This window comes from Eumetopias jubatus, unplaced genomic scaffold (assembly GCF_037043125.1).
Source record: "Eumetopias jubatus isolate StellerSeaLion01/CBP00866 unplaced genomic scaffold, mEumJub1_p1.0 scaffold_4, whole genome shotgun sequence".
Taxonomy (NCBI): Eukaryota; Metazoa; Chordata; class Mammalia; order Carnivora; family Otariidae; genus Eumetopias; species Eumetopias jubatus.
Window position 1 is genome coordinate 108,155,951 of NW_028274810.1, and position 26,147 is coordinate 108,182,097.

Sequence of the window (26,147 nt, forward strand, 5' to 3'; positions counted from 1 at the left end):
ACTACCTTAACTGACTTTCTAACGTTAGACCAGCCTGAGTTTCCGGCACGATCTCCGTTTGGTCACGATAATACTTAACATTTTTATATATTGTATTGAGTTTGCTAAAATTTTGTTTAGAATTTTTACATCCTGGTCTGTAGTTTTCATGTAAAGCCCTAGTTTCCTTATCAGAGTAGTACTGGCCTCTGAAGCGATTGGGGGAATGTTCCCTCTTCGATTCTCTGGAAGAGTTTGTGAAACTAGTATTTCTTCCGTAAGTGGTTGGTAGCAATACCCAGTGAAGCCAACTGCGCCTGAAATTTCCTTCTAGAAAGATTTTGCGACCACCAATCCTTTAATAGACACATAGCTATTCAGGTTGCCACTTTCTTCTTGAGTGACTTCTGGTAGTTTGTGTTTTTCAAGGAATTGGTTCAGATGAAATTGGTTTAGATGAAAATTTAAAGTGTCAAATTCGTTGGCATCAAGTTGTTCATAATCTTCCCTTATCCTCTTAACATCTGTACCATCTGTAGTAGTGTCACTTCTCATCCCTGATGCTGTCCGTTTTTGACTTGTCAGTCTTGCCAGAGTTTTGACCATTTTACTGACCTTGCTAAAGAATCATGTGGGATTCATATATTTTCTCTTGTTTTCTTTTTTGATTTAGTGAATGTCCCCATTGACCTTACTATTTCCTTTCTTCTGCTTATTCCGGGTTTAATGTGCTGTTCTTTTTCTAGATTCTTTAAGGTAAAGGCTGAGATCATTGATTTGAGACATTTTCTAATACAAGATTGTGCCCTCATCTATTCCTTGCCTCACGGATTATGTTATGTACTTCTGCATGGGTTAATAGCCCTTTAGTAGATTGATATTTTTATTTCACTCTAAGGGCTGGAACAAAGCCTGTAGGGACAGTGATGCCCAGGAGAGCCACTGAGAGGGAATAGCATGCCCCTGAAGTCAGCAGGTAATCAGGTCCCAGAGCCGGGATTTGCCCCCAGGTGAGACCTACGGGCACCTCATAGCCTCAGTCCCAACCTAACCTTGTGTGAAAGCCACTTGCCTGAAATTGAGGAAGAGGGTAGACAAGTCCAAGGAAATGCCCACCTCTCCAAGGAAACCACATGCTCTGATACACAGATCCTGCCCATAAGAGCTGAAAATTTCTCAAGAAATGGAGTCGGAATATTATGGGTAATGTAGGTAATTGATGCCCTCTGGTGCATCTGGTGGGTACGTCTGACTGAGACAAAAGTGTGCACCTTCAGAGCCCACTGGTGTCCAGAGGCGAACCAGCAAGCACTTGCTTTGACTGATTCAAGGAAGCGTTTGCGGTAATCACCAGGTATGGAGCCTTAAATATTTCCAAGATAATTTAAAAGATACAAAGTCACTGGAAGTAATTTCAAAGTTCAAGTTACACGAATTGTACAAAGAACTTCCACATACCTTTGACTCAGACACCTCAGTCAAATTCCTAAGTTACCCCACTTATCCCAATAATGACCTTTGAGCAGAGGGTGCTCTCCCGAGTACTTTCAGTCTCCTTCAACTGGTAGCTACTCTTCAGTCTCTAACTTTCATGCCCTTGACACTTGCAGAATACCAACCGGCTCTTTTGTAGCATGTTGCTCAGTTTTTGTCTGGTTGCCTCATGATTAGACTCAGGTTATATATTTTTTGGCAGGGGAAGCGCCTAGGTGGTTTGGTCGATTACATATCTGCCTTCGGCTCAGGTCATGATCCCAGGGTCGGGGGATGCAGCCCCACATCAGGCTCCCTGCTCAGCGGGAGGTCTGCCCCTCCCTCTGCTCGTGCCCTCTCTCAAATAAATAAATAAATCTTAAAAAAAAAAAGAAAGGAACACTACAGAGGTGAGGCCGAGCTCTTTTCGTTGAGTCCCATCAGTTTTTGCTCCTACAGTGGAGATGCTTATTTTGATCACTTAAGGTGAATTGCCCAGGGTCCTTCACTGTTAGGTTACTCTTTTTCTCTTTGTATTTAGTAAATGTTTTATGGGGAAATACTTTGAGACTATGTAAATAGTCCATTCCTTGTCCACCTTTCACTCACTAGTTTTTGCATGTAGTTTTTAATTGTTTATTGTAGGGCAGAAAGCTTTCTCTTTACCTATTTTTGTTCATTTATTTGTTTATGTCAATGAAGACTCATGGAGTCTTATTTATTAGTGTTTTTAAAGTAAATTTATTGAAGTAATCTCCACACCCCGTGTGGAGCTCGAACTCATGACCCCGAGATCGAGTCACTCGCACTTCCAGTCCCGCCAGGTGCCCCTCATGGAGTTTTATTTTATTCAAAGAAATAGAACACTTTACTCTCATTATCGTGATCCAAAATTTGGCCATTGGAAGGACCTTCAGGGATGGTCCTGTGTATTATCTAGTTTATTTTTTAAGATTTTACTTATTTGAGAAGAGGGAGAAGAGTGCAAATCGGAGAAAGGGGCAGGGAGGAGCGGAGAAAGAGAGGGAGAGAGAATCTGAGACAGACTCTGTGCTGAGCGTGGAGCCTGATGTGGCGGGGCTCGGTCAAACCGCTGAGAGGTCGTGACCCCAGCAGAAACTAAGAGCCGGGCACTCAACCGACTCAGCCACCCAGGCGCCCCTCCTGTGCTATTATTTTAAATAGCTTTATTGAGGGGCGCCTGGGCGGCTCAGTCGTTGGGCGTCTGCCGTCTGCTCAGGACATGATCCCGGGGTCCTGGGATCGGGCCCCGCATCGGGCTCCCTGCTCCGCGGGAAGCCTGCTGCTCCCTCTCCCACTCCCCCTGCTGGTGTTCCCTCTCTCGCTGTGTCTCTCTGTCAAATAAAATAAAAAATCTTTTAAAAAAATAAATTCAGGGCGCCTGGGTGGCTCAGTTGGTTAAGCGACTGCCTTCAGCTCAGGTCATGATCCTGGAGTCCCGGGATCGAGTCCCGCATCGGGCTCCCTGCTCGGCAGGGAGTCTGCTTCTCCCTCTGACCCTCTTCCCTCTCGTGCTTTCTGTCTCTCATTCTCTCTCAAATAAATAAATAAAATCTTTAAAAATAAATAAATAAATAAATTCAATGTTTTTTTGTATATTACATGATTTTGTAAACGGTAGTAAAATGCATATCACAAAATTGGCCATTTAAACCATTTTTTAAGTAGGCTCTACGCCCAAGATGGGACTTGAACTCATGACCCCGAGATCAAGAGTCGTATGCTTCACCAACTGAGCCACAGCCAAGGCGCCTAAACCATTTTTAAGTGTACAATTAGTAGCGTTCGTTACACTCACAATGCTGTGCAACCATCACCATGTATTTCCAAATTGTTTTCACCACCCAACAGAAACTGTAACTTTTAAGCATGCATTTCTCCCTCTCTCCTCCCTCCAATGACCTCTAATCTACTTTCTAAATAGACTTCTCTCTTCTAGGAACCTCAACAATACACCTTGTGCAGCTGTAACGACGTCAAACCCAAGGAGTGTGTGTAGTTTTATGCCACTTTATCACCTGTGGAGACTCATGGAACCAATGTGGCCGTCAAAATAGGGGGCAGTGTCACTGCCACGAAGACCTCCTTGTGCCGCGCGTGCTCCCAGCCCTCCCCCGGGGAACCACAAACGTGTTCTTCCTCTCTGTAATTCTGTCACTTCACAAGTGTGACGGAAATGGAATCACACACACATGACCCCTGGAGGTCATCACGCGTGTCAAACATTTCATTTTTATGGCCTCGGAGTACCCCTGGGTGTGCATGTGCCAGTGCAGTAGCCATTTGCCTGTTGAAGGACCTTTGTGTCATTTCCAGGGTGAGGCTATTACAAATAAGTCTGCTGTAAAGCACTGGTGTCCACGTTTTTGTATGGGCACAAATCTTCATTCCTCTGGGATAAACGCTGAGTTGTAGGTATGACTGCTGGATTGTAGATCCTGGTATGTTCAGTTTTTGAGAAACTGCTGAATGGTTTTCCAGAGTGTGTGGACCATTTTGCATTCCCACAAGCAAGTATGGAGACCCAGTTGCTCCAAATATTCACCAGCATTTGGTGATGTCAACTCTTTTTATTTTAGGTACTAATTTGCGTTTCTCTAATGGCTAGTGATATGGAGCATCTCCTCTTTGGTGAAATGTCTGCTTCTTTTGCCCATTTTCTAGTGGGATTGTTTGGTTTCTACCGTTAATTTTGAAAGCTGTTTTTTCTTTTTCATTCTAGCTAGATGTTCTTTGTGGACAGGCCATTTGCAGGCATTTTCTCCTGGTCATGGCTTGTCTTCCCATCCTGCTAACAGGGCCTTTCACAGAGCAGAAGGTTTAAAATTTGATAAAGTCCAACTTTCTGATTTCTTTCATATATGGTGTTTTGGGCATCATGTCTGAGAATACTTCATCAGTTGCTCATCCAGAAGATCTTTTATATTTCCTTCTCAATTTTTCCTAGTTTTACATTTAAATATACAATTCACTTTGAGGTTTGTTCCTAATTTTATGGTCTCTTTTGCCATAAATTTTTAAGATTTTATTTGAGAGAGAGAGGGAAAGCATGAGCAGGGGAGAGGGGCAAAGGGAGAGGGAGAAGCAGGCTCCCTGCTGAGCAGGAAGCCCAATGCGGGACTCGATCCCAGGACCCTGGGACCATGACCCAAGTGGAAAGCAGACGCTTAACCAACGAGGCCACCTAGGCACCCCTTGCCATAATTTTTTTTTTAAATCTGCAAATATGTCTATCTTTTCCTTCTGAGTATTCTGAGTGAATATTTTTCTAAATTACCTTTTGATATATTTATAGTTTCAGTTTCTACATTGCAATCTTCAAATCATCTGAACGTTACTTTTGTAAATGATGTGAGAAAGGGATCTAGGGACACCTGGGTGGCTCAGTTGGTTCAGCGAATGCTTTCAGCTCAGAGGGGAGCCTGCTTCTCCCTCTGCCTCTGCCCCTCCCCTTGCTTGTGCTCTCTCTTCTCTCTCTGACAAATAAAATCTTTAAAAAAAAGGGGGGGGGGTCTGACTTTGTTTTCTATCTACATAATCTGTGCTAGGCATTATTCCTAAGTGTGTTAGATATAAAGTTCATTTAATTCTGACAGCAGTCCTGCACAGCCTCTGCGCATCATCATCCCCATTTCATACATGGGAAACCAAGGCTCAGAGAACTGGGTAACTCATTAAGGCCTAACTCGGTTAGGAAGTGAAGGGAATACACGTATTTGTGATTTTGATTTCTTCTACAGTGAAAATTTCATTCCAGTTTTTTGTACATTTTTTTCTGTTGGGTTGTGTGATTTTTTTTACTGTTATTGATTCGTTGAAGTTCTTTATGTATTTTTTTTTTTTAAAGACTTTACTTTTATTTATTTGACAGAGAGAGACACAGCGAGAAAGGGAACACAAGCAGGGGGAGTGAGAGAGGGAGAAGGAGGCTTCCCGCCGAGCAGGGAGCCCGATGCGGGCCTCGACCCCAGGACCCTGGGATCATGACCCGAGCTGAAGGCAGACGCTTAACGACTGAGCCACCCAGGCGCCCTCTTTATGTATTTTGGAGATGAGTCGTTTATAGTTACACGTATTACAGATATCTCCTCCCACTCTGGCCTTTTTATTCTCTGAATGGTATAGATGAATAGATTTCTTAATTTTAAGATAATTATATATTAATATGTATTAATATATACCGTTTCCCTTTATAATTAATTTTTTAAACTTGTTTAAATTTGCCCCACTTTCTCATGTTGATATTTTTTAAATATATTTTTATCTATTTTTAATTTACTTTGATTTAAGTAAACTCTCTGCCCAACATGGGGCTTGAACTCACGACCTTGAGATCAAGATTCGCACACTCCACCGACTTAGCCAGCTAGGTGCCCCTCTGATGTTGGTAATTTTAAAAGAATTTATTGCTTTTATAATTTAAAGGAAACACCCACAGAAGCAGACTACTATGGGCCCCACAGTCCTTGTTTTAGCAGGCACGGATCCTTTTATACAAATGTCATGTCTTTGGTTCTCCAGACCTGGCAATTCTTGCCCTACTTGGCCTAGGAAAGGGCCACCCTCTCCACAGCCCCTTGACAAGAACCCTGGCACAGTTTGGGGGCTGTGGAGAAGGTATGAGAGACAAATTCTATCCAGAACACCACTGAGAAAAAAACGTCTAAAGTTGGAGGCTGAACACATTCAGAGGGAAGAAACTGCTGTTCAATGACCCAAAGGGAGGCTGTAAAAGCTAGAACAACCCTTGACAAAGGCAGACCCAGGGCACCTGGGAGGCTCAGTCAGTCAAGCATCCGACTCTTGGTTTCCGCTCAGGTTGTGACCACAGGGTCATGGGATCGAGCCCCGCGTTGGACTCTGGGCTGGGGCAGAGTCTGCTACAGATTCTTTCTCCCCCTCCTCTGCCCCTCCCACCTGTGCTCGCTCTAAGAAATAGATAAACCTTTAAAAAACAAAACAAAGGCAGACCTAATAGCAAGTGCACACATGGGCCGTGTGCCCCACAAGCTGTGGGACCAGTGCCCTGGGAGGTCCTGACAGCTCAGAAGGAAGCCAAGGCCTCTGAGACCCTGCACTTCACATACAAGTTCGGTCTCGTGGCAATTTTTATTTTTTATTTTTTTTTTAATTTTTTAAATTTATTTATTAGAGAGAGAGAGAATGAGAGATAGCACAAGAGGGAAGAGGGTCAGAGGGAGAAGCAGACTCCCCGCTGAGCAGGGAGCCCGATGCGGGACTCGATCCCGGGACTCCGGGATCATGACCTGAGCCGAAGGCAGTCGCTCAACCAACTGAGCCACCCAGGCGCCCCGTGGCAATTTTTAGATAGAAGGGTCCAAAGGGTGTTGCCCCTTTATTGCTACTTGAATAAAGCACATGGGACTCCATCAATTCTTCTCCCTTCCAGCCCAAGGGTAGACTCTGGTTTGAAGTCTGCAGGCCCTCCACCCCACTCAACACACACACACACACACACACACACACACACACACACACACACACACACGTGTGTGTGTGTGGACCCTCCCAGGCCCTCCATGCTTGGCCATTCACTGGCCCAGGAGTCCTCACACCCGTCTTGACCCCGGTAATTTATTGATAAACACAGGCTGAGTGCCTGAGCAGGGACATGCCCATGCGATGGGTCCGGCTCCTGGCAGACAGACCCACCCCCACCAGGAATGCTGCTCCACCAAGGGCTGACCACGCCAGATTCCACCATGCCCCCAGCTCCTGCCTTGCAACTGGCCACTGGCAGATTCATCACACCATTGAGACGGCCCTGCTCACACTTGCAGTCCCCAAAGATGAAGGTGGCACCCTTTTTTTCTGGCCATGGCCTCTGGACTTTATTTCCAGGGGAGAACAGCTGGCTGGAGAGCCACATCTTGACTCCATGCTGGAGGGAAGAAGAGACTGGGGCCACCAGTCTGGTCAGCTGTAGCTGTCAGGGTCTCTGTATAATCTGGCAGAAAGTAGCGCTGCAAGGTGGGTTGCAGGAGCCGTGGGGGCAGCGGACGGGCAGGCCTGGGCCAGTCCGGGGGGAAAGGCTGAACTTCTACCCTCGGCAGCGGCAGCTTCAGCATCCGGATGGAGCCACTGAGGGTATGGCCCACCCAGAGCCGGGACCGCATCCAGCCTGCGGGCCAGCAGGTCAGTGAGGTCTCAGGGTGGGGTCGAGGCCCACTGGGACCCCGGCTACGGTGGAGGTAGAAGTCGGGGCCCAATTCTACCCCTGTCCCCACTCACCCCTCAGTCTCATTGGAGACCTCTGGACCTTGGCCTCCTGAAGCCGGAGGATGGGATAGTGCCTGGAGGGGTAAGGAGTAGGTTTGGCCCAGCCAGGCCCTCAACTGCCCCCCACAGGCCCCGTCCCAGCCTGGGGGCCCCCTCACCAGCGATCCCGGGGCTGGGGCAGTACGGTGTTGGACTCGGGTGGGCGCGGGCTCGGGCGCAGTGTCTCGAGCTCCTCCTGCGGGAAACCTTGCTCGAGCCGTGCTCGCTGCTGTTCGCAAAAGAAGTTGAGCGCATCGATCGGCCCCAGGTCCAGCATCTGTGACTGGGACCAGTCCGTCTGCGCCAGTGGCAGCGACTCTTCCAGCAGCGCGGCGGGTGCTGAGGAGGGCGCGTGGACCTCGGAGGGGCAGAAGTGCGGCGGCGCCTCAGACAGCGCGTGTTTGCTCCGCCGGAGATGTGTTGGTGAAGGCATCGGCTTGGCTCCGGACTCAAGGACAGCCAAGTTCAGCTCCCCGGGTGAGACCACAAGGGAGGGTACCCAGGAACGGACTGAGGGTGCCCTTGAGACATGAGGTGACCCAGCGAGCACTGAAATCCGCGACAGGGTCTCCTTGGGAGGAGATGGAAACACCGAGGTCTGGGAGACCTTGGGCAGCATCTCGGACAACTTGGCCACGGAAGGCTGCAAGTGCTCCGTCTGTGGAGGAAGCAGCCAGTGGACAGTGCCCCCAAGCCCAAGGCAGAGGCTGCCCCCGGCCCCAAGCCTGAGATCTGGCTGCAGACTCCTTCCTGGGGAGGAGCAGGATGATCCCCAGAAATGGGGGGTTGGGAGACAGAAGAGGACCCATGAGGCACAGATACAGAGCAAGGCAAAGAGCCGGCCAGCCTCACCTGGATCCCCCGCCCCTCCCCTCAAAGACCTGGGGAAAGCCTGGGGGGGGGGCGGGGTGTGGGCAAGACAGGAGGCTCCACTGCAAGCAGCCTACCCCACCCCTGCCCCCCAGGACCTGCAACCTCTGGATCATTTCCTCCAGCTTCTGGCAGCAGCATTTGCGCAGGGCAGCCTTGGAGCCTGCGTCCGGGCCCTGGACCCAGGTCATCATCTCCTTGAACAGGAAGCCCTGCGGATCCTGAAGGCCCAGCCCATCCAGCAGTTTCCTGAGCTCGGGCCTGGGACAGGTGTGAGCAGCTGATCCAGAGGCCTCCCCCGCCGCCCCCACTAGCGGGGAGGACGAGTAGGGGGCAAAGACCCACCGGCGGGAGGCAGGCGAGTAGAGGAAGTACGACATGAGTTCCAGCACCACCTCGCGGGACTGCAGGGAGCCGGCCAGGAGCAGCTGCAGAGCCAGCATCACGAACTGCTTCTGCGTCTGGTCCTGAGGGCACAAGAGCCACGCGCGTCGAGTGGGGAGCGCAAGGCCCCGGGCAGGCCGGTGGGGCGGGGCTGGGGGCGGGGCTAGCGGTGCACCTCGAGGCTGGGGGGCTGGTCCAGGTTGAGCAGGCGCACGAGGACGCCCTGCAGCTGGTTACGAAGGTCTCTGCTCGTGTCGGGCAGCAGCCTCAGCAGCGCTTTCAAGATGTGCACGCCGTCTGCCCAAGAGGCCTCGTACAGCAGGTCCACGAACAGTGAGGCCAGGCCCTCCACCGTGCTCACCTCGGGGTAGGCCTGCGGGTACCGCGTGCTGAGGCCCTGCCCTTCCCCCCCCTCCCGCCAGCCTGGGCTTCCCAGGTGCCCGAGACCCCCGAACCTCCAAGGTGAAGATGGGGAACAGCTTTTTGAACCAGTTCTGGCCGACGAAAAAATGCAGGAACCTGGGCAGATGCCCGTAGCGCTCTTCCCAGAGCGAGTGCCCGTGGGGGTGCCCGGGGTGGAGAAAGCAGGTCTCAGGCCTGGCGGCGGTGCGAGAGTGCGCGCGCTTCGGGGTCAAATACTCGGAGTCCTGCGGGAGCGGCAGCAGCTGCAGGCCCCTCCTCTCCACCCCGCGCCGCGCTCGGCAGCCCAGCCCCCAGCAGGCGCCTACCTGAGCCTCCGTCTCCTCGGACTCGGAGAGCTGCGTAGGTGGGCTCAGGGTATCTGAGGACCAGTCCACATACCGCTGCCCCTCCTCCTCCTCCTCCTCTTCCCCCAACCACCCGGTCAGCTTCTGCTGCCACCTGGCCGTGCGCCACCCGATGCGCCGCGGCAGCCACAGGTCATCCTGGCGCCTTCCTGGCTGCACAGGGGAGAGCACAGGCGGTCGCTGGCACACTGCGCTGCGGGGACCGCAGACCCCCTCCTGCAGAGCCCGAGGACGAGGCCCCCCAGGCCCCCCTTGCCTTGCTTCTGCGGCTGGTGTGCTGGGCGAGGGCTCCGAGGCTGCTGACCTCCCGGTGAAGCCACATCTGCTGCAGCACCACCGAGTTGGGCACGCTGCCGGGGAAGCTGACCGGCCGCTGCAAGTCCTGGGGTGGCACACAGCACGGGGGCTGAGACCTGAACGCCACCCCACCCCAGAGACCACCTGGCAGAGCAGCCCCAGCGCCAGCCCCGCCCCGGCCCGCCTGCTCCGGCCGGGGCTCACACCCCCTGTCGGAGCCAACGTGGGTTAAACCTCCTAACATCAGAGACTGGGAACTAAAACTTCATCCCGTTTTTGAAAGAGGAATTATATGGAACTGGGCCAAGACTGAACATAGGACTGCTGCCCCTGCGTTCTTGACCAAAAAAAAAAAAAAAAAAAGTGGACACTCTGCAGAGCCCCTGGCAGGCTCAGTTCGTGGAACACACAACTCCTGATCTCGGGGTTGTGGGTTCGAGCCCCACATTGGGTGTAGAAACTGCTTAAAAGTAAAATCCTAAAAAAAAAAAGTGGACACTCTGCAAAAACTATTTTTCCTGTAACCAAACTAAAGTGCTCAGAAAACCAGTGAAGTGTACAATTTAATTACATTTTCCCATAACTGGTGTAAGTTTCCTAGTGCTCCTGCAACTTGCCAAGACAGTCACCTGGCTTTTACTCCTCAGCAAGATTCGATCTGGGTTGCTACCAAATCTGTGCTCCCCAAATTGCAATTCTAAGACCCCAAGTAAATGCTTTTGTTTTATTTCAGTTCTGCCTCTTTTCTCAGTTGACACCCAAAACACACAGACAGGCAAAAAAAAAAAAAAAAAAGCTTTAGAAATCAGGCGGAAGGGCAGTCAGTGAGACATCAGCTGTGATGACTGAGGACGTCTGGGCTGCTGACAGTGCCAGAATATGCTTGGAGAGAGGCTTATCTGGGTGTCTGGGGTGAGAGAGGTTGGGAAGGTGGTAGATTGCAAGGGGCCAGCTCCCGTTAACTTCACTCCGCTAAAGGGAGAGGACTCTGATCTTCCCAAGTCAACACAGGACCCACCCAGCACTTGAACTGGGGAGGAGGCATGTAAGCACAATCAGGGGGCAGAGGCTCTGGCTTGGCCTGGTGTCTCCCCCAGGAATCTCTGGCTCTCTGGCAGCTGGTCCCCAGAGAAGAGGGCTGGCCAGGAGGTGGGTGGAAGGCTGTGGGCGGGCATGGCTCTCAGGTCAGATTTCAGCACAAGATTTGCGCAAAGGGAAGATGGGGGACATAAGAAGGTTGCCCCTGGTGACAAACACCTCCCTGGGGGGGGTGCCTCTGGGAAGAGCGAGGGGCTCTCACCTTGTAGGGCTGAATGGTGGTAGGAAAGAAGCCTCGGAGGTTGGAAAGAGGCTCCTTGGGCCGCCTCTTCATCAAGAGGGGGTCCTGAGGACAGGAGAAGGGCTCAGAGCCAAGCACGGACCCTCAGTGCCCCTGCAGCCCTGCTCTTGGGTAGGCAGCACCGCCTGCCCCTCACCCCGTGTTGCAGGTGGAGGGCCGGTGGGCCTGGGACCACAGGCTTCTCCCCTCGGAGCCGCTCCAAATGCAGCTGCAGGTCCAGACTGAGGCCCAGGTTACTGCTCAGGGAGGAGCGGGCCAGCAGCTGGGGTGAGGGAGACGTCTGTCACCGGGTGGCCGCAGGGTCATGGGGTCGGGGCAGAGGCGGGAGGGGTGGGAGGCCTTACCTGGGATGCCTTGCTGTGCACCCCCCGGTGTACGGGTGGGATAGGCAAGGGGGCTCGGGGAGGGTGGACAAAGCGCGGGCCCACAGCTCCCGGGTCCCGTTGGGGGAGGGCTGCGGGCACCGTCGGGACTTCAGGGCAGACTCTGGCCTTCCAAAGGCAGTTGGCAGCTCTGTGTGAGGTGCACACGTCCCAGGTCTCTCTCTCCACGGCGAGGGTCACGGTACTCCACCGCTGGAACTCTCTTCCAGAAGGCACGTCCTGGGAGGGATGCAGTGGAGATGGGCAGTGTGGGAGGCCCTGGGCGGAGGGAGGGGCTGGAGTCAAGGCTGAGGCTGGGGGAGGCCTCACACCCACCAGCAAGCCAGGGCCATAGATCAGGTGCAAGTAGTGGTCAAACGCCTCCTGCCGCTCGTGCTGGGAGGGTGGGGGCTGGGCTGTCGGGACCACCAGCCCCAGACTCAGCTGCTGAAGGTCTTGATCCCGGGCAACTAGGGCTTCCAAGTCCTGGGGGAGGGGTCAGGGGTCAGCTCATTCCTCCTTCAGTCTTGCCACGTGCTTCCCAGACAACCACGGGGGCCCCAGGCCTATCCCGAGGACTGAACGGGCGTGGCCTGGGCCTGGGCCAGGTGCAGGGTTGGGGCTTTGGGGTGTTGAGGGGTCAGGACCCACCCCACCTCCTCCAACACTGGCTGCTGCGGTGTTGCCGTCTGGCGATGGGCGAAAGACCAGTCTGTGCTGCAGACAAGGATGGGCACCGGTGGGACACCGGTGTCATCACTGGCGGGACTGGGCAGATGCTGGGGCAAGGACCTGGGGGTGGGGGTGGCCAGGCCTCTGGCAGGAGGAGGGGTGCCAGAGCTGGGATCGGGGACTGGGGTGGCCTATGTGGCCTGGGAGCTCTGGGGCCTTGTGCTGGGGTCACCCAGCCAGGCCCTGACTCAGGGGAGCTGGGCAGGGGCCTCCAGGACAGCTCAGCTGGGCCTGCCAGCAGACCTAAGACTGGCCACCCCATGGAGATTGGCGAGCCTCTGCAGCTGGGCTGAGGTCCGCGACTCCTGGCTGGTCAGTGGTAGTAGAGGGTCATCCACCACATCAGGGACCTTCTGGCACAGCTTCTGAACGGGAGAAAGGAACCTACAGCCCTGGCCTCAGGAGGCTTGTCCACCCACAGGAACACCCCCCCAACACCATCCTGTGCTCACTGTGTACCTTAACCAGGTAGGATGTGGGCAGGTAGAGCCTATGAGATACCAGGCAGAGTCGGGAGCCCAGAGCCAACACCAGGTCCCCACTGTTGCTGCTGAAGGTCAGGCCCTGTGGGGCACCATTCAGCTGCAGGAGCCTGGAGGGGTGTGGAAGGCCAAAGTCCAGCCTTGCTCCACAAAGTAGGAAGCTGAAGCCCTAGCAGGGGCAAGGCCCTGTTCCCCTGTCCAGGCTGTAGGCTCTGGCCGGGGTAGAGGTAGGAGAGCCCGCGTGCCACCCACACGCTCCCAACCCCTCACTCCCTCCTTCCCAGCCCCAGCCCCAGCCCCAGCCCACCGCAGCAGGCGGTTTTCCGCCGTCCAGATGCGGACGGTGCAGTCCAGGCTGGAGCAGGCATACAGCTTGAGCGTGGGACAGCAGCACAGGCCTGAGGGACAAGGCTCAGGTGAGGGACCAGGGCCATGTGGCGCCTCGGGCTTTACTTCTGCCCTGCCCCCTCACCAGTGATGTGGTCCGTGGGGTCATCCTGGGACCGGTGATCATAGCGGGGGCTGTCGCCCAGGCCGAACTGCACCAAGCCATAGGTGGCGCTGTCCGGATCCTCAAAGCCCACCGTGATCCGCTTCCCAAGTGCACAGAGCCCCACGGCAGGGTGGCCGCAGGAGAAGGTGCGCAGCAGGCTCAAGCTCTCCTCCGCATAGGGGTAGACGCGCCACATCTTCACTGTCAAGTCTCCGCCTGCAGGGGCGGGAGCCAGGGCTGGGCCTTTGTGGGGCAGGGAAGGCATTCCCAGGCCATCTACGGGGGGAGGGGAGATATGGACCGGAGGACACGATGCTGTTCCAGGTAGACGCTATGGCGGTGACGGGGCCCGGGCTGTGTGCCTCGGTTTGGAAGACGGTCTTCGACCAGCGCCACTCCAGGACTGACAGGGTGCCATCCGTGTGCCCCACCACGGGCAGGTACCTGTGCAGGACATCAGCCTGTGGGCTCGGGCACCGTCGCCCCGCCCCCACCGTCCGGCTCCGGTACCCACCGGTTCTTTTTTTTTTTTTTTTAAGATTTTGTTTATTTATTTGACAGAGAGAGACACAGCGAGAGAGGGAACACAAGCAGGGGGAGTGGGAGAGGGAGCAGCAGGCTTCCCGCGGAGCAGGGAGCCCGTTGCGGGGCTCGATCCCAGGACCCTGGGATCATGACCTGAGCAGAAGGCAGACGCTTAACGACTGAGCCACCCAGGCGCCCCCGGTACCCACCGGTTCTTGTCCTTCCAGGCCCGGGCTGCGTCGCTCCGGCACGACTCCCCCCCATGCTGGCACACGGTCTCCCAGCCGGCAAACGCGCTGCCGGGGTCTGTGAGGTGGCTGTAGAGGTGCAGGCAGCAGGGCCTGGGCGCAGGCGCGGGGGGCGGGCACACGCGGTGCAGCACGCGCATGGGGCAGCGCGCCGCGCTGGCACACACCAGCTGTCCCGTGCGTGTCAGCAGCCACAGCGCTTCGCGCGGCAGGCAATAAAGCACTGAGGCTGCGCAGTCACCGGGCTCGAGCAGCAGCGCGCTCACGGTGCGCCCAGTGGCGACCGACACCAGGTAGACCGAGCCGTCGGCGCAGGCGCACACGAGGCGCGCCGGCAGGAGCGGGTGCGGGGGTGCGGACAGCGCAGGCACCACCTGCACGTGAAGCACTGGGGCAGACAGCTGCGCCAGCGGCGAGTACAGCTCGCGAAGGCGCCACAGCTCCACGCTGCTGGCCCTCAGGGAGAGCACCGGCCAGCTGGGGCCCGCGGGCGCCAGCAGGCGGTTCACGCGCCCGGACGCCACGTCTGGGCCCCAGCAGTTCAGCGCCACCTCGCCCACCTGTGCTGCCGCCTGCAGGTCCCAGGTGCGCAGCGTCCCGTCCTGCGAGGCCGACAGTACCAGAGACGTGTTCGGGAGCACAGCCAGAGCTGTCACCGGGCCTGTGGGAGGGACATGGGTCACTCGGGCTCCCCCGGGGGCTGGGAAAGGGGAGCCGTCAGCCCGGGGTGCAGCCAGTGCAGAGAAGCTTGGCCAGAGCCCAGAGCTCTTTCCCGTGGGCCGTGCACAGGGTGGAGAGGGAATGGGCCTCAGTGGCATGGCGCACCTGTGTGGCCCATGAACACCATCCGGATCCGCCAGTCAGCCTCCCACACCTTCACCGTGCTGTCGCGCGAGGCCGTCACCATGGCCTCTACCTCTAGGCAGTAGGCCAAGTCCAAGATAGCGCTGAAGGGGAGGAGGCGGCCTTGGCAGACTCTGTGCCTCCCAGTGTGTGAGCCCCTGTGCCCCTGCCATGACCCGCTTGCCCTCCTGGATTTGCCTCTCCCTGCCACCCTCCCTTTCTCCCGGTCCCTAGGCGCCCCCTCACGTTTTGTGCAGGTCCCGGCGCACGTCTACGAGGGCCCAGGTGTGCAGATCAAAGGTGAGTACAGCGGAGCCATAGGCCGCGAAGCAGCGTGGGACTTGGTGGGACTGCAGGGGCCCCAGAACCAAACGGGTGAGTGTACCTGTAGGGCTTGGTGGCAGCTGCAGAGGTGACCCACATGGCACCAGGCGGCGACCCCCTGAACAGAACTTCCAGAGCACAAGGCTGCCACCTGCCCCTGCCACTAGCAACAGCCCCAGGCTGGGTACCGGCAGACAGCAGAGGGGCTCGTGGCCTGGCACCCTGCCCACCCCTGGCTTGCTCAGCCACAGCAGGCTGAGGTCAGGCCTTAGGATGGCCAGCCCCTTGGGGCCCCAACCCACAAAGCGGCTCACAGCATCCAGCGGGCCCGGCACTGCCACCAGCCCCGTGAGCACGGCTGGGGCCTGTAGCTTCTCGTATGCCCATCCATCCTCTCTGTGCACGTGCAGGTGGCCTGCACCATCGAGCACCACAAAGCGTCTGCCCACTGGGTCCTGGGCCACTGAGCACAGCCCAGCTGCCACTTTCAGGTGGCGCAGCGGCTCCAGCCCATGGGTCAAGCGTGCCACACACAGCTCACCTCTCTTTTCCTGTGGGCCAGGATGAACAGGCCTGCAGTCAGCTGGGGGGTGGGGGCGGGGGGGGCTGGAGAGGTAGTGCACCTGCCCAGGGGAGCCAAGGGGATCTGGGCTGGGGGCATACTAGGGACACCTAGGGGAAGAGATGGGCCAGAAGAGGCCTCAGTGCAGGGCCCACAGGCAAGCCCCACCTTTTCTACAAAGTCATGGAGGCCCGCACGTAGGAACAGCCACAGCTGGTGGGCACGGGCACGTGGGGTCATGTTCTGCCACCGGGAGCTGCTGGTAAAAAGCCGTGGGACTGGCTCCGAAAGCACCTCTGCAGATCAGCAGTAGAAGCACTCTCACCGTGTGGTCTTGGACCCCTAACTCTGGAGGCTGTAGGCAGGCCCTCTCTGGAGGGCCCTGCCGGGTTAAGGGACTGCCCAGGGAGTGTGGCGTGGCAGCAGACAGAGCTCCTGCCTGAGCAAGACGTGCCTGCAGCCACGTGGGCATCTGGGGGCGAGGCCAGGCCACCTCACCGTTCTTTTCCTTGAGCAGCCCTGGGTCTGGGATGTCGCAGCTGTCAGCGTCACACACGTCCGGGTCCAGGCACTTGTTGCCTTCTACTGAATAGGGGTTGCTCGCGTCTGAGTCTTCAGTCTCCATTCTAGCGGCTGCAGGTCGAGGCGGCTCAACGGACCCTAAGACCGTTGCTAGGCTACCAGACGCCGTAGGCCCCGCCTTCGACGCAGACCCCACCCCCAACACAGCACAGAGCCTAGGTCCCCACTAAGTCACAGAAATTTTTATTGGAAACAAACAGCTGCAGCAAAGTGACACTCAGTGCACGCTGCCCAATGGGCGAGGTGGCGGGTGGGGGGGGGCAGAGGGGGTACAGGTGGGCGCCAGGGGCTGGCCAAGCCCAGGGTGGTGACCGCAGGGGCCTGCTGACTGGATCTCAGACCCTTTGGGCTGGAGTGTGCAGGCCCGCTCCTGATCCGGCACAAAATACAAAAATAAACTCTGTAGTCCAGCTGTCCCTGTCTTTGTCAGTTCACTGGGACAGGCAGTGGCTTCCCACCAGGCCCTGTGCTGTCCAGGCCAACCACAACACGGGCAGCCGGGGCCTGTGGGGGTGAGTAGACATCTGTAGGCCGGAGCCAAAGGGCTAGGCGGGCGTGGCCTTGGGCGGCGCTGGAGCCGTGGCAGGGCCAGGGGCTGACCACCAGCTGGGGAGGCCCTGGGGCCCCTCGAGTGGGCAGTTCCAGGCACTGGTTGAAGCGGAATGAAGCTGGGGCCTCTGCTCCTCACCCTCACATACAGATCACCGGGACCCTGGGTAGAAGGGGGCACACAGTGAGCTTGGAGGAGCCAACACCCAGGAGATCAGGCAGAGGGGCGCCCACTGCCCCACCCAGCCCTGGCTCCAGTGACTGTCACACACCTGTCCTCCATGGCGCTCGTCTCCTCAGGTCCGCCCTCGCTGCCTCCACCTCCGCGCCGCTCCTCCTCCTCCTCCTCCTCCTCCTCCTCCCCCAGCTCCATGTCTAGCTCGTTGCCTGCCTCCGACGGGGTATAGGTGGATCCGCTGGGGGAGATGTGGGGACTGGTCTTAGGACTGCCTATCCCTGGCCAGGTGCTGGCCCCAGGGACAATGTCCAGGGAGGACAAAGGCGGGGGGGGCACAGCTGGGGGAAATGGTGTGTGGGCCAAACAGGAGCTAAAGGAAAGGAGGCGGACAGGGGCCAACCTGATAGAGCGGCAGCTGAAGAAGACAATCCGCTTGAGCCGCTTGTTGTAGAAGAAGTAGTTGAAGGACCAGAGGCTGCCATCCTCCCCAAAGGGATCTGAGTCCAAGTCTGGGTTGTAACTGGGGAGTGCGGGGCAAGAGGTGGTACGAAGGCCCACGTGCCATGCACGCCCAGGGCCCACCTGCAGGGGTGCCAGCCCACCTGTAGATGTCACATTCGGCCAGGCAGATCTCCTCATCTACTGCATTCCAGAGCTGTGGCTTCAGGGCCTTGAAGTCTTCCCGTACTGCCGAGAACAGACTGCAGTTGACTGCGTTCACCACCTAGGACGGTCACAGTTGGGACTGACTCAGGATGCAGGACAGAGGGCATGAACCGGGCTGAGCCCAGGGGCCACTGCAGGTCAGGAAGGACAGTAAGCACAGCTGTGGGGCTGTGGGCCCCTCCCCCCAGCCTGACCCTCACCCAGCTGAGGCTGGGTTCCCTGCTGAACTCATGGCTTCGGGCTGTGCTGAAGTCATAGTCAGGCCGGAAGGACTCATTGAGCGTGGCAATCAGATAGAAGAGGGTCTTGCGGCTGCACTTGTCGCTCAGCGGACCCTCATCCTCACCACCTTGGCTCTTGCTCAGTCTGCACGGAGAAAAGCATCAGCCCAGCACTGCCCTGCACCCCACAGCCCACAGTGGGCCGACTCTGCCCCGGCTCACCTGCTGGGGCTGAGGCCTGAGGTCTGGGGTGGAGACAGTGCCTCTAGCACGTGGGGCTGGCCCTCCTGGCAGAACTGCTTGAACATATGCTTGTCATCTCCCGCCATCTTACACGAGTAGCTCTCAATCCTACAAGGTGCAAGGGGGACCTTCAACTCTGGGCCAGGACATCGTAACCTCTGAGGCCCATGGAGCCCAGGCCTCACCTGCCGATGATGTGGGCATCTCCAGTCTCCACTGTCAGCTGTGAGTTGATGGCCTCGAAGCTCGAGTTCTCCAACAGCTTCATGTCCTTGAGGAAGGGGTCCTGTGCTCGGAGGGGCTAGTGCTGCCTGAGGATGGGAGGCCAGTCCCTGAGTATCTGGCCCCCAAAGCTCAGCCTTTGGCCTCCCTACCCAGTTAAGTGGTGCCATTAGAAACAAGCTGGGTCCCTCCTGCAGCTTACTCCTAAACCCTCAGCACTGGCAGGAGAGAGAAATTAGATCCTCTTACCTGAGAGTGGCAAGCCCAGGCTGCAGCTCAGCCAACCCCCTTCTCCCCGCCCCGATACCTGGGGGCGTACCAGGGATCCTGCTCATGCTAGGGCTCGCTGGTTTATCTCCCTGGACACCGTCCATCTGGAGAGAAGAGCCTCACCCACCATGGTGGGGGGGAGGGGTCACTGTAAGCCCTCGAACGTACGGGACTCCTGCAGTACCCCCTCGGGCTAAGCTCCTCAGCTACAGTAAGAACCTGCACCGGGTTAGGACCCAGCACACCTGGGGCTGGGGCCCTGCGGTCACCTGGACGCAGCACTCTTCCCTGTTCTACAGGGTCTCTAGGGAGGTAGAGAGCAAACCCATAGGCTTCTCCGTTCTTCTCCACAAGTACGCCTAATTCTTCGGACACCAAGGAACAGAGGCAGGTACCACGACCCCCGAAAGGCCCGTCGGCCAGCCGCTAGGGCGCTCCAGCGTCAGCCTGGCCGCACCCGCCTCTCCGCCGGGGCTAAGGAAAACCCCAAGCTAGCCGCGGAGAACTACAAATCCCAGGAGGCCGTGCGTCCCGGGACGCGCACGCGCGCCAGTGCGGAGGCCGCTGGGGGCTGGAGTTCTGGAGGCCCCGACTCGGCGCCCGGGACAGGGCGGACACCTACCTGCTTGCGCGGCGCTCGGTGTGGCCAGGCCGGGCCGGGTCGGGCCGGTTGACGTCGGCGCGGGTAAGAAGGCGGTGAGGGCTCCGGGCAGCGCGAGCTCCTCAGGACCGGAGGGCGGCGCCGCGGCCTCCTTTCGGGCCGCACTGTATCCGGGGGAAGAGGCTCCGCGGCGACGTCCCGTTACTCCCGGCCCTGCCGGCCCTGCCGGGCTGCCACCGCGACATAGCCTCGCCCCTGCACGGCGACCGACTACCGCGACCGACCTGCCCGCCGACCGCCACCCAAGGCCCGAACGAGCAAAGGAGCGAGCGAGCGACCTCTGCCTCCCCGAGCCGGACAACAACAAGCGTTCGCAAGGCCCGGCCCCCCGCCCCTGAATGGCCCGCTTCAGCCGCCGGGATCGAGAGCTCGGATAGCCATAGGAAGCGTCTCCCGCCATTCACTCGTTTCTTCCACTTCTACTGGCTGCGGTGCCTGTCCGTCACTCTTCCAGCGCGTGCGAGCCCTCCTCCTTCCCTGGCGCTCATTGGTTGAGGCCCCTCATTCGTCCCGCCCCTGGTGTCAGCCCGCGTTCCCGGGAGTGGCTGGCTGACCCACGCGAGGTGGGCGGGCCGGGCAGCCCAGCGGGCGGCGGGGGGCGGGCCGGAAGGAGCCTGGGAGCGGCGTCCAGCTCCGGCCCCGCGCGGCCGGGTGACACGGAGCGCTGGGCTGCAGCCCCCGCCCGCAAAGCCCCCAGGCCGTGCTCATCCTGGGCAAAGCAGGAAGGTTAGACCCGGCTCCGGCGCTCTGGCCACGGCCGGAACCCCAGGCTCGCGGCCCCAGTTTCCGGCCGGCCGAGGCGCCCAGAGGCCCGAGCCCACGGAAGCGGGCTTCGGGGTCCAGGCCGGGGCCGGACCGGAGATGGCGCCGCCCTCGGACCCGGACTCGGCCGGGGTGCTCCTGGCTGTGCACGCCGCGGTGAGGCCCCTGGGCGCGGGGCCGGACGCCGAGGCACAGCTGCGGAAGCTGCAGCTGAGCGCGGACCCCGAGCGGCCCGGGCGTTTCCGGCTGGAGCTGCTGGGCGCGGGGCCCGGGGCGGTGAGTGGGGGCGGCGGGGGCGCGGGACCGGGTCAGTGTCCTCCGCGGGCCGGCTGTGTGCCCTTGAGCAGTTTATTTGCCCTTGCTTCCGTTTCCTCGTCTGTAGAATGGGGACAAATGCTCTCCGACCCGCCTTTAGAGGCGTCCGGTGAGGGTTTCGTAAGGTAACTTGGGGGGAAGGGCGCAGGACAGGGTAAGTGGTCTATAAATGTGACCTCGTGTTCCTCTGGTCATCACGCAGCGTGTGCTGGCGGGGGACGCTGAGCCTGGACTCTCCCCTTCCTCAGGTCAGTTTGGAATGGCCCTTGGAGTCCGTTTCCTACACGGTCCGAGGCCCCAGCCAGCATGAGCTGCAGCCTCCGCCTGGCGGGCCTGGGACCCTCAGCCTGCACTTCCTCAACCCCCAGGAAGCTCAGCGGTGGGCCGCGCTAGTCCGAGGTGCCACCATGGAGGGACAGAATGGTTAGTGCTCTGGCGCGAAGATTCATTTTGGCTGGGCCGCGACCGTGAGTGCTGGCAGAGAACAGTAGTAGCCCCCGCAGCCCCAGGCCTGGATGGGGGAAGCGGTGGGGAAAGTGGGGCCCACTTTCCCCACTGGTGGGTTCTGGGAGGGCTCCCAGGAGGGAGAAAGTGGAGAAGAGGAATCCAAGCCGAAAAGTTGGAGCCTGGAGGCAAATGTGGAGGGGCAGAGCAGGCAGGCCCTCAGGATCTGGGTAAGACAGAGGGCATCAGGAGCAATGGGGATGTGCTCAGTGGGAGAGTGACAGGCTCAGATTCGAGCTACTCAAGACTGGCTGAGACCTGCATCTGTGTGGGGGTGGTGCCGATAGGGCTGGAGGGAAGGCTGTTTCCAGAGATGCTTAGGAGATGGAACTGGCTGGATTTCATGGCTATTTAGATGGAAGAGTTAGAGCACCTGGGTGGCTCAGTGGGTTAAGCGGCTGCCTTCAGCTCAGGTCCTGATCCCAGGGTCCTGAGATCGAGCCCCCGGCATGGGGCTCCCTGCTCAGCAGGGAGCTTGCTTCTCCCTCTCCCTCTGCTTCTCTCGCACGTGCTCTCGCTCTCTTTCTCAAATAAGTGAAAAAATAAATGGAAGAGTTGGTGGCTGAGACAGAAAGCTGGAGGGAGAAGTACTGTAGAGCTCCCAGACAGGGCCTGTGTGGAAGGGCTTGGAGGGGAAGGGGCTAGCTAGGTGGGTCTGGGCTGGGGGTAGGGCTCTGAAGAGGTCAGCCCAGGTCACTAGGTGAGAGAAGCAAGAGAGAATCTGGCAGGCAGACAATGCTGCAAGCAAAGGAGAAGGCCCAGAATCAGAAGAGCTGCCAAAGGGCTAAGAAGAAAACCATACAATGTGACCTGAGAGAGGCCCAGACAACACAGCACTTACAGGAGGAGGAAAGCTGTTCATTCATCTGTTCACCAGCTGTGTATTCAGCACCTGCTCTGTACTAAGCACTTTAGGACTTGGAGATTTAGCATGAATCAAACTTCAAATCCCTGCCCTCGTGGAGCTTACATTTCTAGAGGGGAGGCAGACATATAAAATAGGTAAGGCCGGGAGCACAGCATTGTGTATAGACTTGGAGAATCACTGTGTTGTACACTTAGAATTAATGGAACTTTGTGTATCAGTCCAAAAATATTTATTAGATGTGGTTTATTTTTTATTATTTTTTCAAAGATTTTATTTATTTGACAGAGAGAGGGAGACAGAGAGACAACAAGAGAGGAAACACAAGCAGGGGGAGTGGCAGAGGGGGAAGCAGGCTTCCTGTGGAGCAGGGAGCCCGATGGGGGGCTCGATCCCAGGACCCCGGGACCACAACCTGAGCCGAAGGCAGACGCTTAACGGCTGAGCCACCCAGGCGCCCCTATTTTTTTTTAAAGATTTATTTATTTGAAAGAGAATGAGAGAGACAGAGAAGGAAAGAGCACATGAGAGGGGGGAGGGTCAGAGGGAGAAGCAGACTCCCCGCTGAGCAGGGGGCCCGATGCGGGACTCGATCCCGGGACTCCAGGATCATGACCTGAGCCAAAGGCAGTCGCTTCACCAACTGAGCCACCCAGGCGCCCCTTATTTATTTAAGTAATCCCTACACCCAACATGGGCTTGAACTCACAACCCCAAGGTCAAGTCACATGCCCCACCAACTGAGCCAGCCAGGGGTCCCTCAATTAAAAAATACTTGGGGCGCCTGGGTGGCTCCCTGCTTCTCCCTCTCCCTCTGCCTCTCCCCCTGCTTGAGCTCTCTCTCTCTATCTCTGTGTCTCAAATGAATAAATATTTTTTAAAAAAATACTTAAGTTGGGGGGGCGCCTGGGTGGCTCAGTTTTTGGTTAAGCGACCGACTCTTGATTTCGGCTCAGGTCATGACCTCAGGGTCGTGAGAGCGAACCCCACCTCAGTTCTGCGTTGAGTGTGGAGTCAGCTTGAGATTCTTTCTTCCTCTTCCTCTGCTCCTCCCTCTCCAAAAATATACATATACATACATACACATTTAAGTTGGAAAAAAAATAAGTAAAATTCTGTCAGATGGTGGAGGAGATGGGAGTGCTGGAAGGGAGTGGTTTGCGATTTTAAATAGGGTGGCAGGGAAGGCTTCGTTAAGGTGACACGAGTGAAATTTGAAGATCCTAGCATGATCTTCACTCCCATGTGGCCAGGCCTGGTCCTGGGTGCTCAGGAGCCCTGCTGATCTCGGTGGGCAGACGGTTCAGAGTACTGAGGGCCTGAGGCCGTCATGTCATAGGAGCCGCATCAGCAACGGGTGGGCTGGGCCTCAGGTGGGAGGTCAGAAGGGGAGACAGCGGCACAGTCAGCTCTGCAAGGGCGCCCGGAGCAGGCAGTGGCCCAAGAGGGTTTGTTTGGAATGGGAGCCACCAAGGTGTCCTGTGTCGATGGTAGGGCCAGTAGAGAGGATGGATGTCCCTGAGGGCACCAAGAAGAGACTATCATAACTGCAGGGCTCCTGGTGAGTAGGAAAGGGCGGGCTCCTCCTGAGGCTCTGCTTTGGTTCTGCTGCGAGGCCAAGGGAGCATCCTTGGCAGGCTGACGGGGCCTCTTTGGTGGAAGGGCCTAGGTAGGGCTAGACAGAAGAGTCCAGAAGCATGCCAGAACCCAAGGAAAAGCCAAGTGCAGCTTCAGCTCCAAGGAGTTGGCAGGGACCTTTCAGGGGTTGGCAAGGACCAAGGTTGAGAGGGACAGTTTGGCTTAATGTATGGGCAAGGGCCGTGGCATGGGCTGAGGTGAGCAAGGAGGTGGCAACTGTCCTAGAAACCTGAGGTCAGAGAGCAGAGGCCTGGGTGAGTACTCGGCTTGAGGGCTGGATCTCAGGAGACCCCAGCCCACCCCACATCTTCCCTCCTAGGCAGCCTGCCCCAAGCCCTGGGCCCAGAAATGTGCCCCGTTTCCCCGCCCAGTCCCCCTGAAGTGCCCACACTCCAGGCCCCACAACCCAAGGTGGATCTTTGCTGGAGCCCCGGAGACTCTACGGAGAGAGGTAATGGCAGGTGGCAGAGGGGGGTGGAAGCAGCAGTCTGTGTTCAGCTCTGATGGCTTTTTCCCTCCCCCTGCAGAAAAGCTGGTGGGGCACCTGGCCCGGGCCATCGAGGATGGGGATGAGAAGGGGGCAGCCCAAGCAGCAGCCATCCTGGCTCAGCATCATGTGGCCCTCAGTGTCCAGCTCCAGGAGACCTGCTTCCCTCCTGGCCCCATCAGGTGAGGCCGTCTTCACTCTGACATCCCAACCCTTCCAGGACCCCCACCTTCCCCCTGACCTATGTTCTGGCCCAGGCTACAGGTCACAGTTGAAGATGCTGCGTCCTCTGCCCACGTCTCACTGCAAGTCCACCCCCACTGCACCATTGCGACCCTCCAGGAGCAAGTAAGCATGGGGTCTGGGGAGCCCTGCTGGGGGCAGGGGGCCTTCAGTGACACTGCCTGGCCTTGATGCTCTGGCCCCAGGTGTTCTCGGAGTTTGGCTTCCCACCAGCTGTGCAGCGCTGGGTCATCGGGCGGTGCCTGTGTGTGCCCGAGTGCAGCCTTGCTTCCTATGGGGTCCGGCGGGATGGGGATCCTGCTTTCCTCTACCTGCTCTCGGCCCCTCGAGAAGCCCCAGGTGAGTCCTTGATGTGGATGGGATGAGGAAGGGGAGGTGCAGCCTGCCACACCCCTCAGCTCCACCTCGTCTACTGCAGGACGCAGTCCTCAGGGCCCCCAGAAGACAGATGGGGAGCTAAGTCGCCTGTTTCCTCAGTCACTGGGGCTGCCCAGAGCTCCTCAGCCAGGCAGCTCCAGTCTCCCCAGCCCCCTTCAGGTGGGTAAGGGGCTGGGCAGGGTGGGCCTGGGACTCTCTGGGCCCTGGAAGGAAAGAGAAGCAACTGTCTCTCCCTACCCCCCCCAGCCCGGCTGGTCCTGCCCTTCCTGCACGTTCATCAATGCCCCCAGCCGGCCTGGCTGTGAGATGTGCAGCACCCAGAAGCCCTGTACTTGGGACCCCCTTCCTGCAGCCTCCACCCAGCAGCCGCCAAAGGTACGAGAGGTGGGGAAGGGGAAGGGGGCAGAGTGGCCGAACAAGCAGAATGACCTATCTTTCCTTCCTGCCCAGGTCACAAAGAGAGAGGATGGCCCAATCCCTCCAGGCCCGAGGTCCCTGGACCCCCTCCTGAAACTCTCAGGGGACCTTTGCTGACTGCTCACTAGGATCACGCCACGGCTGTGGAGGGGCCCCAGTCTGGGAGTCATTAAAGACACTTCTGAGCCAGCTGCATGCCCCATATCTGCGCCTTTCTGCAGACTGAGCTGCTGGGAAGATGGAGGGTGGGGCACAGCCCTACTGGGGTGAAACTTGGCAGAGGTGGGGCCTGGTCCTCATCAGCTGGTGGGGCAACCCAGCCAGGTCCGGGTGGCTACTCAGGAGTCCTTGGGACTCCAAACCCCAGGGATCCTAGAAGCATGGGGCTGAGCTCTCGAACCAGACCCCAAGAGTATGAAGAACCCCCATCCCAGGCCCGCTGCTGACCTTGCCTCTTGTCCACCCAGAAACCTTCAAGCACGTGCTCTGCTTTCTCCCACCTGGCTCCCACCCTTCCCAGACTCTGGCTACCACTGTGGGCTGTTCCAGCCAGGATGCTCCTTACATTCCCCTTCTGGGGACAAGAAAAACTCAGAAACCAGGAGCAATAAGGCAGGGCTGTGTGCTGCTGGGGCCACCCCAGCTGCCCAGCCAAGAGACCAAGAGCAAGCACATTTGGGGTGGCTTCTGCCTACTCTGCTTTCTCAGCACGGCTGGAGGCTGTCTCCCTTCCCCAGCAGCTCCTCCCTGAGGCCAGGCCTCTCCCCTGTTGAAATGCTGCCACGTGCTCCTTATTCCCCCAAGGATGAAAGCCAAGTGGTTCACACACCTACAAATGGCTGGTTATTCCCCCAGGCCCTTTTCAGCTCTGTGATCGGGTACTCCCCACCTCAACGAGTGCTGCAACCTTCCCTAACGGCGATTCCCTGCCCCACACCCAGTACCGCCTGTGGTCACCCAGTCCCC

General features: G+C 57.7%; 3 protein-coding genes across 6 annotated transcripts; 1 reads left to right on the plus strand and 2 right to left on the minus strand.

The window, feature by feature from the left end:
• Positions 1 to 7,410: 7,410 nt before the first annotated feature.
• WDR97 (WD repeat domain 97) lies at positions 7,411 to 16,624 on the minus strand. Its single transcript, XM_088022701.1, is given in 25 exon segments — positions 7,411 to 7,428; positions 7,431 to 7,615; positions 7,726 to 7,787; positions 7,872 to 8,410; positions 8,721 to 8,883; positions 8,968 to 9,158; positions 9,161 to 9,379; positions 9,462 to 9,653; positions 9,735 to 9,911; positions 9,980 to 10,024; positions 10,057 to 10,155; positions 11,371 to 11,454; positions 11,546 to 11,671; positions 11,754 to 12,257; positions 12,428 to 12,488; positions 12,747 to 12,868; positions 12,963 to 13,095; positions 13,293 to 13,383; positions 13,458 to 13,768; positions 13,770 to 13,922; positions 14,213 to 14,912; positions 15,077 to 15,198; positions 15,341 to 15,969; positions 16,149 to 16,274; positions 16,474 to 16,624. Coding segments are annotated over 25 exon segments (5,184 nt in total). The 5' UTR covers positions 16,606 to 16,624.
• Positions 16,625 to 16,729: 105 nt separating this feature from the next.
• On the minus strand, positions 16,730 to 19,889 carry MAF1 (MAF1 negative regulator of RNA polymerase III). 4 transcript variants are annotated; one of them, XM_028093577.2, is made up of 9 exons: positions 19,534 to 19,889; positions 18,961 to 19,015; positions 18,605 to 18,730; positions 18,399 to 18,527; positions 18,156 to 18,321; positions 17,892 to 18,013; positions 17,690 to 17,809; positions 17,384 to 17,527; positions 16,730 to 17,274 (listed from the first exon to the last, which is right to left on the minus strand). In XM_028093577.2, the coding sequence occupies exons 3-9, from the start codon at positions 18,685 to 18,687 to the stop codon at positions 17,253 to 17,255; spliced, it is 786 nt and encodes a 261-aa protein (XP_027949378.1). In that variant the 5' UTR covers positions 18,688 to 18,730; positions 18,961 to 19,015; positions 19,534 to 19,889; the 3' UTR covers positions 16,730 to 17,252. The 4 variants fall into 4 exon arrangements, with proteins under 4 accessions (XP_027949378.1, XP_027949377.1, XP_027949376.1 ...); XM_028093576.2 differs by having other exon boundaries at positions 18,961 to 19,029; XM_028093575.2 differs by having other exon boundaries at positions 18,891 to 19,029.
• Positions 19,890 to 20,154: 265 nt separating this feature from the next.
• SHARPIN (SHANK associated RH domain interactor) lies at positions 20,155 to 25,370 on the plus strand. Its single transcript, XM_028093573.2, has 9 exons — positions 20,155 to 20,610; positions 20,898 to 21,072; positions 23,976 to 24,107; positions 24,184 to 24,325; positions 24,401 to 24,491; positions 24,572 to 24,725; positions 24,805 to 24,923; positions 25,011 to 25,139; positions 25,215 to 25,370. Exons 1-9 carry the CDS (start codon positions 20,434 to 20,436, stop codon positions 25,296 to 25,298), a joined length of 1,203 nt encoding a protein of 400 aa, XP_027949374.2. The 5' UTR covers positions 20,155 to 20,433; the 3' UTR covers positions 25,299 to 25,370.
• The last annotated feature ends 777 nt before the right edge of the window (positions 25,371 to 26,147 follow it).

Bases quoted from the DNA above. Each gene is read 5' to 3' on its own strand.
- MAF1 (XM_028093574.2), bottom strand. From the start codon at position 18,687: ATGAAGCTGTTGGAGAACTCGAGCTTCGAGGCCATCAACTCACAGCTG. The intron at 18,528-18,604 runs GTGAGGCCTGGG...TGCACCTTGTAG, and splicing joins GATGCCCACATCATCGGCAG to GATTGAGAGCTACTCGTGTA. The intron at 18,014-18,155 runs GTGAGGGTCAGG...TGACCGTCCTAG, and splicing joins GGGAACCCAGCCTCAGCTGG to GTGGTGAACGCAGTCAACTG.
- SHARPIN (XM_028093573.2), top strand. From the start codon at position 20,434: ATGGCGCCGCCCTCGGACCCGGACTCGGCCGGGGTGCTCCTGGCTGTG. The intron at 24,492-24,571 runs GTAAGCATGGGG...CTCTGGCCCCAG, and splicing joins TTGCGACCCTCCAGGAGCAA to GTGTTCTCGGAGTTTGGCTT. The intron at 25,140-25,214 runs GTACGAGAGGTG...CTTCCTGCCCAG, and splicing joins CCACCCAGCAGCCGCCAAAG to GTCACAAAGAGAGAGGATGG.